At 41.7% G+C, this 12,659-nt stretch overlaps 2 protein-coding genes across 5 annotated transcripts in view; one reads left to right on the forward strand and one right to left on the reverse strand.

Annotated features, from left to right (window-relative positions):
- Positions 1–6,508, forward strand: part of SQLE (squalene epoxidase) — a 28,943-nt gene extending 22,435 nt beyond the window's left edge. For all 3 annotated transcript variants that reach the window (XM_081324710.1, XM_081324709.1, XM_081324711.1), the window contains exons 9-12: positions 336–478; positions 629–725; positions 3,552–3,639; positions 4,476–6,508. In XM_081324710.1, coding sequence (XP_081180836.1) covers positions 336–478; positions 629–725; positions 3,552–3,639; positions 4,476–4,668 — 521 coding nt within the window. In that variant the 3' untranslated portion in view covers positions 4,669–6,508. The remainder of the gene's footprint in view (positions 1–335; positions 479–628; positions 726–3,551; positions 3,640–4,475) is intronic.
- Positions 6,509–8,536: 2,028 nt separating this feature from the next.
- WASHC5 (WASH complex subunit 5) overlaps positions 8,537–12,659 on the reverse strand; it is a 42,905-nt gene continuing 38,782 nt past the window's right edge. For both annotated transcript variants that reach the window (XM_081323292.1, XM_081323291.1), the window contains 4 exons: positions 12,110–12,206; positions 10,770–10,923; positions 9,790–9,877; positions 8,537–8,896 (listed from right to left, as the gene is read on the reverse strand). In XM_081323292.1, coding sequence (XP_081179418.1) covers positions 8,840–8,896; positions 9,790–9,877; positions 10,770–10,923; positions 12,110–12,206 — 396 coding nt within the window. In that variant the 3' untranslated portion in view covers positions 8,537–8,839. The remainder of the gene's footprint in view (positions 8,897–9,789; positions 9,878–10,769; positions 10,924–12,109; positions 12,207–12,659) is intronic.

The following is a 12,659-nucleotide window of genomic DNA, read 5'->3' on the forward strand; positions in this document are numbered from 1 at the left end:
AACCGCTGAGCCATCACGCTGCTCCTTTTCAGATTCACAGCCATTTACACGAGTTTGATGCAAACTACCACGAATGAGACAGTGTGCAGTATTTGACAACGCTAAGCAATGACGTACTTCGTCATGAATGACCTTGTAGTTTAATTGACATTTGGAGGGTAGCAGACACCCCCTTCTCCCCATTGAGGATAAAACTGAGGCTTGCTTGTAGTTTTATCCGCCAGTCACTAACAACTTGCACGGAAGGCTTTAAACGAGCCTTGTGAACATTTAAATCGCATCCCCCCCAAAGTTCATCTGTGGAGTTTTGATGTTAGGACTCTTTTCCCTTTTAGGAGTCATCCTCCTAGGAGATGCTTACAACATTAGGCATCCTCTGACAGGCGGAGGAATGAGCGTTGCTCTGAATGATATCAAGATCTGGAGACGTTTGCTACAGACCATTCCGGACCTGAATGAAGACTCTGCTCTACTGCAAGTAAGATGCATATATTTTTCTTTCGGAAAGAATTGATGGTCTCTTAACTTTCTTTTATACAATTTCAAGTACGCGTGCTATTTTATATTTGAAATCTTTTTTATTATCACCTGATTTAATCTGTTGTAAAATTTTTATTTTTTTTTGCAGGCCAAAAAGACCTTCTACTGGACAAGAAAGAAGTCTCATTCCTTTGTTGTGAATGTTCTTGCTCAGGCGCTTTATGAACTGTTCGCTGCAACGGATGGTACGTGCTTGTTCGGAGATGCATTTTCTTTCCAGTCTGGTTCTTCTCCTTCTCTTTAGCATGATTTCTGCTTCATCCTTGCTTCTCTTCCTGTTGTCTCCTTCGTTCTTGATTGTTTTCAGGTTGACAAGCTTGAGAAATATTGGACTTAATGGTTTAGGTTAACTGACTTCCTGCAGATCAGGCTGCTCCTCCCTAATTCCCATCTGATATATGACCCTTGTGACATTTTTCTCCCAGGCTCCTTCCTCCATACCCAGTCCTCTTTACAGTTAATCAAATAATTATTCACTTCCTGTACACCTACTCATTTTTATGTTGTTGTAAGAAATCTCACTCTATATATCTGTATATATGTCTGTCTGTGTATGTATGTATGTATGTCTCTATGTGTATATCTCTATGTGTATATGTATGTGTATGTGTACACATACACACAAAACATACACATACATGTACGCACACACACACACACAAAGGTAGTCCTCGCCGTACGACCACAATCTAGCCCAAACGTTTATGCTGCTGAGACATTTGTTAAGTGAATTTTGCCCCCATTTTATGACATTTCTTGCCACAGTTGTTAAGCGAATCATATTTATGACAGTCATTAAGTGAATCTTACCGATTGACTTTGCTTATCAGAAGGTCACAAAAGGGATCACATCACTTTGGGTCACTGCAACTGTCATAAATATGAGCCAGTTGCCAAATATGCTGAATTTTTATCACATGACCATGGGGATGCTGCAAAAGTTGTAACTGTGAAAAACAGTCATACGTTACTTTTTTCAGTGCTGTTGTAACTTTGAACAGTCACTAAATGAACTGTTGTAAATCAAGGACTACCTGTATATATAAATTTGATGAATCTTATTTTCTGGTTGATTACTTATCCTGCCCCATTTCTGGCCACAGAATACTAGGCCTCTAGGCCTGGGGCTCAGAACATGGAGGATGACTACAAAGGCTGCGGGTGGATCCCTGCAGCTCCTGGAGGCTTCGAGTGCTGTTTCCGGCGCCGCTTGGTTTCCCACCCCATCCCCGCCAGGCTGATCTGGTGGGCAGGATTGCCTTCTGCTTCCCCCGCCACTGCATTGGTGGCTGACGCTGCCCTCCTGAAAGGCAGCGCGGTGATTGGACGGCAGCCACGCTACGAATGGGGATAGACCATTCCCCAAACCTCAGCCATCCTCTCTATGGCGAGCTGATGCCAGGCAGCCGGCCAGGCACCGAAGCGCCGGCGAAGATCTGTGTGCGTGTCTACCTCTCAGAGGCGCCCAAAACAGTGCTCGGAGCCTCCAGGAGCTGCAGGGATCCGCCCGCGCCCTTTGCAGTTGTCCTCCTGCAATGCGCAGCCTCTCCCTGTAAGCAATCCGGCTTGCCCAGGGTCAGGTTGGCCATCGCGGGAGGCTCGTCCCGCATGTACGGCGGAGCTTCCCGCGATGGCTACTGACCCTGGGCGAGCCGGATTGCTTCAGCTGCGAGGAGCCTGGCCTAAGGTTTCCATCGCCCAGGCTTTCTGAAGGTGATGGGAACTGCGACCCTCCTCAGCTGAAGAGTTTAGCCGAGCCACAAAGTTGAACGCGCCTGCAAAGCAATTGGTGCGCCCCAAGCAAGGAAGCATTGTGAGCGTTGAGGCTGCGAGTATCTGTATTTCCGCGGCTCATGCGCAGAATTCACACCGTGCCTTCCCATTGGCATTCAAGGAAGCTAATCTTGGTAGATACAAATCTTTTTTTTTTTGAAAAATAAAGGAACGGATTACAGTATTGATAATAATAATAATAATAATAATAATAATAATAATAATAATAATAATAATAATAATAATAATAATAATAATAATAATAATTTTATTTATATACCGCCCTTCTCCCGAAGGACTCAGGGCGGTGAACAGGGCAGATATATAAAAAATACAAAAATACAAAAGTTAAAAGAAAATTAAACATATGCCCAACTAAAAACAGTAAATACATATATTAAAAATGACAATAAAAACCCAACCCATCCCCCATCAGGCCAGGCCGGCTTGTTCAAATAAGAGTGTCTTCAGATCGCGACGGAAGGAGCGAAGGTCGGGCGCCATCCGGAGCTCAACCGGCAACCGATTCCATAGCTCCGGGGCGCCCACAGAGAAGGACCTCCCCCTGGGGGCCACCAATCGACATTCTCTGATCGGTGGCACCCTGAGGAGGCCCTCTCTGTGGGAACGCACAGGGCGGAGGGAAGTTGATGCCGGCAGCAGGTGCTCCCTAAGGTACTCCGGACCCATGCCATGTAGGGCCTTAAACATGTAATGTAAATGAAAAGGCAGTTTCCAAAGCCTTCGTTCCCCCCACCGAGGGAAACCTGACTCGCCTGGAAGGGGGGGGAGGCCCGCCGGCCGGGCTGGACCTTGTGATGAAAAAATAAGACATTCCCCGAAAATAAGCCCTAATGGGTCTTTTGGACCAAAAAATAAATATAAGACCCAGGCTTAGTTTCGGGGAAACACGGCAGCCCTGATGATATTACCTAGTTAGGGTAATGAAACGCCTGCAAGAAGCGAGCAGTGATCCCGCAGTTCAACCCTGAGCTACAAATATTCTCCTTCACATGTTACTGACTGCACACTGCAACGTCTCCCCCAAAAGTTGCTGCTGTTGTCGTGATGTCAATTCCATCTGGTAAATATTTTGTCCCCCTACTTTGAGGGTGTGTGTGTAAGACTTTAAAGGGAACGTTAGAGGCAAATATGTGCTGTCGTGCTGCAACTTTTCATTTTCTGATTTGGCCTGGCCTTTCTGCTAAGGTGATGTCATGTTACATTTCTTTTGACAGATTCTCTGCGCAAATTAAGGAGAGCCTGCTTTCTTTATTTCAAGCTTGGGGGCAGGTGTCTGTCTGGTCCAGTTGGATTACTTTCCATGTAAGTTGGGGTAGTTTCCCCCCACCCCACCCCCAGTGGTGGTTCAACCTTGCAATTGTAGATAGCATAGCCCATGACTTGCCTTAGGAGCCTTTAGAGCGAGGGACACGTGGAGGGAAATGATGATTTCTCTGGCTAGCCCAGGGGTAGGCAACCTTGCTTCTTTTATGACTCATGGACTTCAACTCCTGGCTCAGGAATTCTGGGAGTTGAAGTCCATGAGTCATCAAAGAGCCAAGGTTGCCTACCCCTGGGCTAGACAATTAGGGTAAACAATCCAAGTCATACACCACATTTTATTTAATCATTATTAAGAGAGCGTACGCCCCAGAGACAAATTCCTTCTGCGTCCAATCACATTTGGCCAATAAAGAATATTCTATTTCATATTCTGCTCTATAAAAGAAAATAGTAAAGCGAGAAAGAAGAACTCAGCAGGAAAAAGTAGGATTTCAGGAAGCTGAAGAATGGAAATGACCAAAGTGAGCTTATTGAACAGTCAGAAACTAGTAACTTGTTACACGACTCCTCTATTGAATTATCCTGTATTTTAAAGAAAGTTTATATGGAAAAGCAGAGAAAACTGACACTGTAAAAAGTTACATGGATTCTCAGCTTTCTGTGGAAAAGTTTAAAGGGAGAAAAAAGCAATATTAGTCTGCTAAATATGTTTAGTAATTTAAATATTCTATTTAATTAATATTTAGCTAAACCGACTATTTAAAGTATTCTAGTATCCTGCCATTTGAGTGGATGGTCTCTTCACAGTTTCTAGTATTTTGCTCACAAAATATATGTTCCTCGTGGTTTATTTCTACCAAATCTTTCTTTTACAGTTTGTCTCCAAAGCCCATTGTCCTGATCGGCCACTTCTTCGCCGTGGCCCTCTACGCCACTTACTTTTGTTTCAAATCCGAGTCGTGGATCACCAAACCACGGGCCATTTTCAGCAGCCTCGCAGTGATGTACCGAGCTTGCTCCGTCATAGTCCCGCTTATCTATTCTGAAATGAAATACCTCACCTACTGAATACAGAGGGGCAAAGAGGCAGGCAGGAGGTGCCCTGTCTCTTATTAAGTCGAAAAGACAACAGCAGCGACAAAGCTGTTGGCCCGAGATCTTGCGGCTGGCGGCGCTTTGAGGTTTATAAGCACATAATCTTGTCAAACAAGGGTATGTTGGAAAAAAAACAAAACGCCAAAACATTTTAATCCAAGGGAGAAGGGAGGTCACAACAGCTACTTCTGAGAGCAAGTGTCTAGCTAGCATAATTAGGGGATGGGGGGTTATTGGCAGATTCCCTTTCCTTGCCCCCTCGGATTTTTGCACCCAGGACTTACAGAAGAAGTTAATGACATTTCTAGAGCCACTGGTCTGAACTACGAGTGTATGTCCAGAGATCACAGCTTAGAAACCTCCCAGACTGCACTTTTTTTCCCCCCTAGTCCTACAGAATTTGCTTTTATTTCCTCCCTCCCTGACCAAGCTGCTCTTCTTCTATTTCCTCCTACTTTGGGGGAGGGGGGGGGAAGAAGCAGGAGTTTGTTCATCCCCTTAATAGGGACTCACCAACAACGGCAATCATAGTTCTCCTGCCAGGACGTGACAAATCTAAAATGAATGGTGTTGGCTTAGGTTGGCACAGTAAACCAAGCATGGCCACAGGTAAAACCCGGGTTATTTAAATGACCTTCCAAACCAAATTCACTTTGTAGAGAGAAACGGGAAAAAGTATTCTCCCTAGCCTTGCTTTTTTTTAAAAAAAATGTAGGATTTTATTGATTGATGGAGGAATGCTTGTTGAGCTTCCGCTGTAGCCTGAAATGATACAGCCCAGGGCGTGCCACTTTCAGGGAAGAACTAAGCCAATACTGAGATTTAATATGTAAGGACTGCAAGGAATTTTAGATGCCTTCAGATTGCCGGCTTCATTAGAACGGAAAGGTTAGAGGTAGGGAACCTATGGTCCTCAAGGTGCTGTACTAGAGCTTTCATAAACAAGCGGTGGCTGGGGCTGATGGAGCTTGGAATCACAGCGTCTCATTAAGGCAAGGTGGATTGCAGAGGAGGAATTAGTGCAGAGGGAGTAAGATGTCTGCATGGCACTGTCTCCATTCGTTGGATTTCTAGGAGAGTCAAGTATCATGATGAACGGAAAGATTTAGCTACTGGGTATACTGAGATGAACAGGGTATGTGCCTGTGTTCACATACATAAAACACACGTACACACACACACGTTTGTCTATGTTGCCTTGTACAAATAAGGTTTCTAAGAGATACTTGCAACAACCCTTTTCAGCTATTATAACAGAGATAGCTAAAATGGCAGCATAGGTGGCACTGCTTTGTTACACTGAAAATAAATGAAACTAAGGTCAGCTCAATGATTTTTTTTTAAAAAAAAAGCATTCGCAGCTCTTTCATGTATATTTCTTCACTGATATTTTCTGGTGTTGAGCTTTTCTGTCAAGTAACATGTAAACATATATTCCATGAATATGCTGTTTTTTCTTTATGTTCTGGCACATACTCTAGGGATTGTTTCCATTTTCTTATCCGTTCAGTTGTAGAAGGAAGGGGAACACTCTTCTGACAGGTCCAAAAGCAGATTTTCTTTTTTTTTGGGGGGGGGGGGAAACTAAGAATCTTGCTTTGTTTTTAAATGGGGGACAGGAATAGGCAGCACCAAGACAACAATTGATTCAATTAGAATAAAACAAACTAGTAGCGCTATGGTGGTTATCCAAGTTCTTAATGTATGTTTTGCTGTTGCATTAAAGTGCGACTTTTAACAGGACTTTTTTGGGGGGAGGAGGTGTGAACATCTATATTCTTGCTGTTATTATTATAGCCCAGAACTTATAATAAATACTTGCTTTTCTGATCATTTTTGTCAACTCTTAATTTACATTCTCACATTTTATAAATAGTTGCAAATTAGATGTCCGGAAATGGATATGAGGCAGAAAAACCCTACCTTGATTTTGTGTAATGTAAGATGGGACAGAAAAAGTTGGACAGACTTTTTAAGAATTTGTTATTATATCTTAATATAATATTTAAAGTAGCATTCCTGGAATCCTTGCAGTGTGTTTCCTGACTTAGCGTACCTTGAAAGCCTATCCAAGTTTCTCATCCTATGCTAAACAAAATTGAGAAGGAGTTATTTTGATATTTTCTGTGTTGTCCAAGTTTTAAAGCTGTGTAATTCTATGGAAGGGGCTACCTCAAATTGTGGATGAGAGAGACAACAAACAGGAATATGACGTGTTAGCTAAATTAGAAATTTAATTAGCTAAAGTAAAACATGAGAATTAGCAAGTAAAAAATTGTTGAAATAAATATGCTGACTTATGGTCCAGCCTTACCGTTAAGACATTCTTTGAATAGCATGGTCCATTACAAGCATGGCCGGTTTATTTGGCTAAGGGGACAATGTAAGCTTGCTGAGACTAGCAGAAGTATATGACAAGATTAGCCTTGGTGGAGCAGTGGGCTAATGCCTCCTTAAGTAACACCAGCTGCCTGCAATTAGTGCAGGTTCGAGTCCCACCAGGCTCAAGGTTGACTCAGCCTTCCATCCTTCCGAGGTAGGTAAAATGAGGACCCAGATTGTTGGGGGCAATAAGCTGACTTTGTAATAATGCCGCTTGGGGGGGCGGCGAAAGCCCTAATAAGCAGGCATATACATAGAATGAAGGCTATTGCTAAGCACATTGATTTGTGCTGCTTAGATTGTAAGCCGCCCTGAGTCTTTGGAGAAGGGCAGGATATAAATGGGATTAAAAAAAAATTGCTGTGACTTCTGGCATTTAACCAGGTAACAGGAGAAAGATAGCATCAGTCTTAATATCAAATAATTCAGTAAGTCAACAAACCCCGGATCAAAGATTTAGCATGCAAGCTTCATTAACTGTATATTGTATACAATTGTATATTAACATTGCATGTTATTAACAGAGGGACTGAAGATCACATGAAATATTAGTACTACTTTATAATGCCTTGGTTAAGACCACACGTGGAACGTTGCTTCCAATTTTGGTCTCCACAATATAAAACAAGATGTCGGGACTGTAGAAAGAATGCAGAGAAGAGCAGCAATGATCAGGGGACTGCAGGCTAAAACATATAAAAAACAGTCGCAGGAATTGGGTGTATTTAATGAAAAAGAGGTCTAGGGATGACATGACAGCAATGTTCCAATGTCTAATGTACTGCCACCAAAGAAGTGGAGGTCAACCTATTTTCCAAAATACCTGAAGGCAGGACCAGAAGCACCAGATGGAAACTAATCAAGGAGAGAAGCAACCTAGAACTAAGGAGAAATTTTCTGACAGAACAATTAATCAGTGGAACGGCTTGCCTTCAGAAATTGTGAATGCTCCAACACTGGAAGTTTTCAAGAAGAGTTGGCCAGCCATTTGTCTGGAATGGTATAAGGCAGGGGTGTCAAACTCAATTTCATTGAGGGCCACATCAGCATTGCGGTTACCCTCAGGGGGCCGGGTGGGTATGGGCGTGGCCTACTGGGTGGGCGTGGCCAGCTCTACATCGTTTGCATCAAGGGTGCCTATGGGGGCCCGGGCAGGAGTGGGACAGAACTGAGGGTCTCTGGCAGAAGGAGGGTCTCTGGGCCAGGGCCAAGGCAGTGGGGGCCGTTCCCTCACTGTTTCCAGGATGGCTTCGTGGGCCACATGAAACCACTTCGCGGGCCGGATCCGGCCCCCGGGCCTTGTGTTTGACATGTCTGGTATAGGGTCTCCTGCTTGAGCAGAGAGTTGAACTAGAAGACATCCAAGGTCCTTCTAACTCCGTTATTCTGATTCTGATTAACATAAATAATGGTACTACGTAAATAATGCACTGATGAAAAAAAGTCAACATTTACAATCTACTCGTTTCACTGTTATTGTTTTTTAGTTGTGTTACAAAAAATAATAGTTCCATATTTACATGCTGTTCTCTAGGAACAGAAATGATTTTTGTAAAGGAAATGTGTACGTCATAGATTAAGTACAAAATACTGCTTAAATTTAATGATCCATTGGCTATGATACCATGATTTCAGTTATTTTTATAAGAATATTAATGTTCAGTGATTATGCAAACTCATACATTTTTAGACACTTTTTTTCCTTCCTTATCAGTTATTGAGGTTTCTTTCTTGTTTCCATTCAGAACCACCAGTTGATATTTCATAGAACTGTCCGAAATTCGTCAAAAATGAAATTAGGCACGTGGGCCTCGACCACCTAAGGAAAGAAAGGGCTTATTATTCCTGTTAAATATTTGTTTCTTTACTTTTTAAATGTTCTTATTAAAGTTAACCGTAGGGTAAAATGCAAATAAAACAAAAAAAAAACCTGAGAAAGTTAAAGAAAAGTGCAGAAAGAGGCAAAAGGAAGAAGAAAAGTACTGATTTTCAAGTTTTTTCAGTGCAGTAAAATATAAAAAAAAGTTCCAACCTCAACCTTTTCCTTTACATTTCCAAAGGTTTCAAACTATTTCTATATTGGAGACTGGCTTTCCGAAAATAAGCACTTAGGGATGATGTGGAAAACTTGCAACTGTACAAGAATCATTAAGGCGTAGCCGTTGGTATTTTTGTTAAATCTATACTTAATTGTTTTAGTTTTGGTTAAGCTCACCATTTGCAGATCAAATTTTATTTTCAGAAAAGATGAGCCTTCTTCCTAATTAATGGTAAACTAAGTTATTCAGAGTGTGATGTCCAAGTTCCAAGCAAGCAAGCTTTGCCAAGGAAACTGCTCAATTATTCCTTTATCTTTCTCAGCTGTGGCTGCCTTTTAAAACCAGAACGATTTTCCCAGGACAGGGGTAGGCAACCTTGGCTCTTTTATGACTCGTGGACTTCAGCTGGCTCAGGAATTCTGAGAGTTGAAGTGCACGAGTCATAAAAGAGCCAAGGTTGCCTACCCCTGTCCTAGGAGAAATGATCATACTAGCTGGGGAATTCTGGAAGTTGCAGTCTACATATCATGAAAGTTGCCAAGGTTGGGAAACACTGCTCTAAAGCATATCTAAGGGTGACCTGAAAAATACAGGCATAAATGCTGGGGTTTTTTTTGGTCTGTTCAGTACATTGGATTCATTCTCAAAAAAAAAAAAAAAACTTGTTACTTACCCTTCTTGGTAATTTTGTGTAACGAACATAATCTTCTAAAAAAAGCAGGGCGCCCACAACATCTGCTGGCATTTCCGGGACCTTCTGGCTGTGAAGCACAAAACCACAACATAAGATGGTTTAATTTTGGTATATCTGATGGGCCAGCTAAAAAACACATCAATGTTGTAGGAAACGCTTCTCACCTCCACCTGTGTTCAACTTAATTTGAGGATAATTTAGAATGGAGCCATTCTATGTCACAGAACAACAGATGCCGAAGCTAGCTGAGACTGGCTGATTTCCCTTCCCACCTCATTATTTTAAGAGGGATTAAACCTGGTAATTATTTGACAGAGAGACAAATCCCAGGCCTTTAAGCTAGACACGAATTAAAAGAAGAGCCGGTGCTACAAGTTCCACGAAGGACAGGATTTAAACGCTGTCAATTTGTGGTTTGACTAATTTTGACTTAGCACGTCTTGTGAACTCATGCTCCCTGTGATTTGTTAACTAAACTGTGCCTTGAGAATATGTGAACTTAGCCATTGACAAAAATTCAACCTTACGGGGTGGACTGTTGGTGTACAATTCTGTGCCTCTTTGGCCCGTCACATTTCAAATAGGTGAGTTGGAAACGGTTTAGAAAAGGGACAAGGGAGACACCAGTAAACAAACTTTTAATTTTATTGAGGGTGGGGAAACTATGGCCCTCCAAATATTGGTAAGCTACAACTTTCAGAATCCCTAATCATTAGCCAACCTGCATTGTTGCAAGCTGTAACTCAGCAACATCCAAAGGCCAGATGTTCTCCACCCTCTACTGAGCAGCTCATGTCTTCTTAACTATAGAGTGTAACTCTCAGCTCAGAAACTCAAAACTTCTTGGACAATGGCTAGCCAGCTGCGATTTGAAGGGGAATCCAGTCCTAAAACCTTTGATTCAGCTGCTGTGTTGCTAAGGCAAGGCAGCGAGGGCTTTGTGAAGGAGAAGTTGATACCTGGTGCACTGTTCCATTGTGGAGCGAATAAACTGACCGATCAGAGCCAGAAATTGTTCAGTGTAGCGAGAATGAAACTGCTTCAGCAAGGTCAGGAGCCCCAGTACCAGAGGTGGCCAGTCGATGGAATCAGCTGGCTTCCGACAAACCATCCCTGAAGGAAAACAAAACCCAACCCAATACATTTCCTCATAGTTTAGGGCAGGGGTCTTCAAACTCGGCCCTTTTATGACTCGTGGACTTCAACTCCCAGAATTCCTCAGCCAGGCATGCTGGCTGAGGAATTCTGGGAGTTGAAGTCCACGAGTCATAAAAGGGCCGAGTTTGAAGACCTCTGGTTTAGGGGGTTGCAACATAAGGCAAAGCTGGTGGCAGCAATTCAGAACACTATGGAAAATCCGTGTTACATGATGGTCCCCATGGCTTGGGAATATGTGGCGAAATGGATTCCCTCTGTAGTATTTACCTTGGATTATAGTCCATCTTAATATTTGCAATCTGCATCCAAGGAACAATTCATTACTCAAGGACAACCATCCCACAAAAGGAACTTAAAAAACAGAATTTGTACATGAAAGGTTTTCCTTTTCCAGTTGTATCCAATTCTAGGGGTTGGTGCCCATCTCCATTTCTTAGTAGAGGGAGCCAATTACACACACACACACACACACACACACACACACACACACAAAATATGTACATATATTTATAGATATACTCATATCTATACTGATGGGCAAAAGAATATATCCATATTCTGTATGTATGTATGTATGTATGTATGTATATATGTATGTATGTATGTATATGGTAAGTTTTTCCCCGATACATTATATATATTTTTTTTGCTGACAAAGAGTTAAAGAGTTAAATGGGAGACTAGAATAGCTATTTCAAGCTTCTTAGCTCTCATCAGCTAGCCATACCCTTTGTGGGATTCGAACCTAGGCAGCCTGCATACTCTCTCTGTGTGTGTGTGTGTGTCTGTATAAATGTGTGTATATATAAAAATGTGTGTGTGTGTATATGTGTGTGTGTGTGTGTGTACACTATATTGAAATATAATGCAATAACCCAAGTCATATAGTCATGTAATCATTCAAATTATAGAGTCAAATCTAGTCATCCTTCTTAAGGTTTTGCCTTAAAATTCCAACTATCTTTGACCACTGGTCATCTCACCAGAACTCCTAAGAATTATAGGACAAATTTAGAGCAATTAAATTGTGTGCAATTCTATCTGCAAGGAAATTTGAATGCTGGTAATTTTGATAAAGTGAAAATACTTTTCTAATCACCTATGCTTATAGTTAAAGGATACAGAAAAATTAATACTGTACCTAAGTTTTTACTGTATTGAAGTTTTGGCAACTGGGAAATCAGAAACAGAAAATTCACAATGGGGAAATAGGGCAATCGTTTTGTCGTAATGTAGATCTGGGAAAGAACATTTTGAAGGAAAGAATGTATTAATTTTTTTAAAAAAAATCCAATTATTTTATAATCACCATTTTAGACAGCAAAGCCATGAAATTCATAGTTTTTTTTTCTAAAAAAAAATCACGCAATAGAACTGGAGAAAAAGAGATTATGCTATGCTAAATCAACGAAAAGAAAGAACAGAGGGAGGAAAAATAATCTATTGAACAAAAGAAAATAATGCGATAGTTCTACAGTTGAGAAACTAGACCAGGCATGTCAAACTCGCAACATCACGTGACGTCACGCGACGTATCGGAACTTTTTCCCATTGCCGAAAATGGGATGGGTGCGGTTTCTCCGTGACGCGACACCCCTGAACTAGACAGACCATCAAGTTGAGAATCAGAGAACTTTTTCTGAAGATGCTGTTTAATTAAGACACCATCACTAAAGAAGCCCTTTCTACCC

Source organism: Vipera berus (genome assembly GCF_964194415.1).
Source record: "Vipera berus genome assembly, chromosome: 3".
Taxonomy (NCBI): Eukaryota; Metazoa; Chordata; class Lepidosauria; order Squamata; family Viperidae; genus Vipera; species Vipera berus.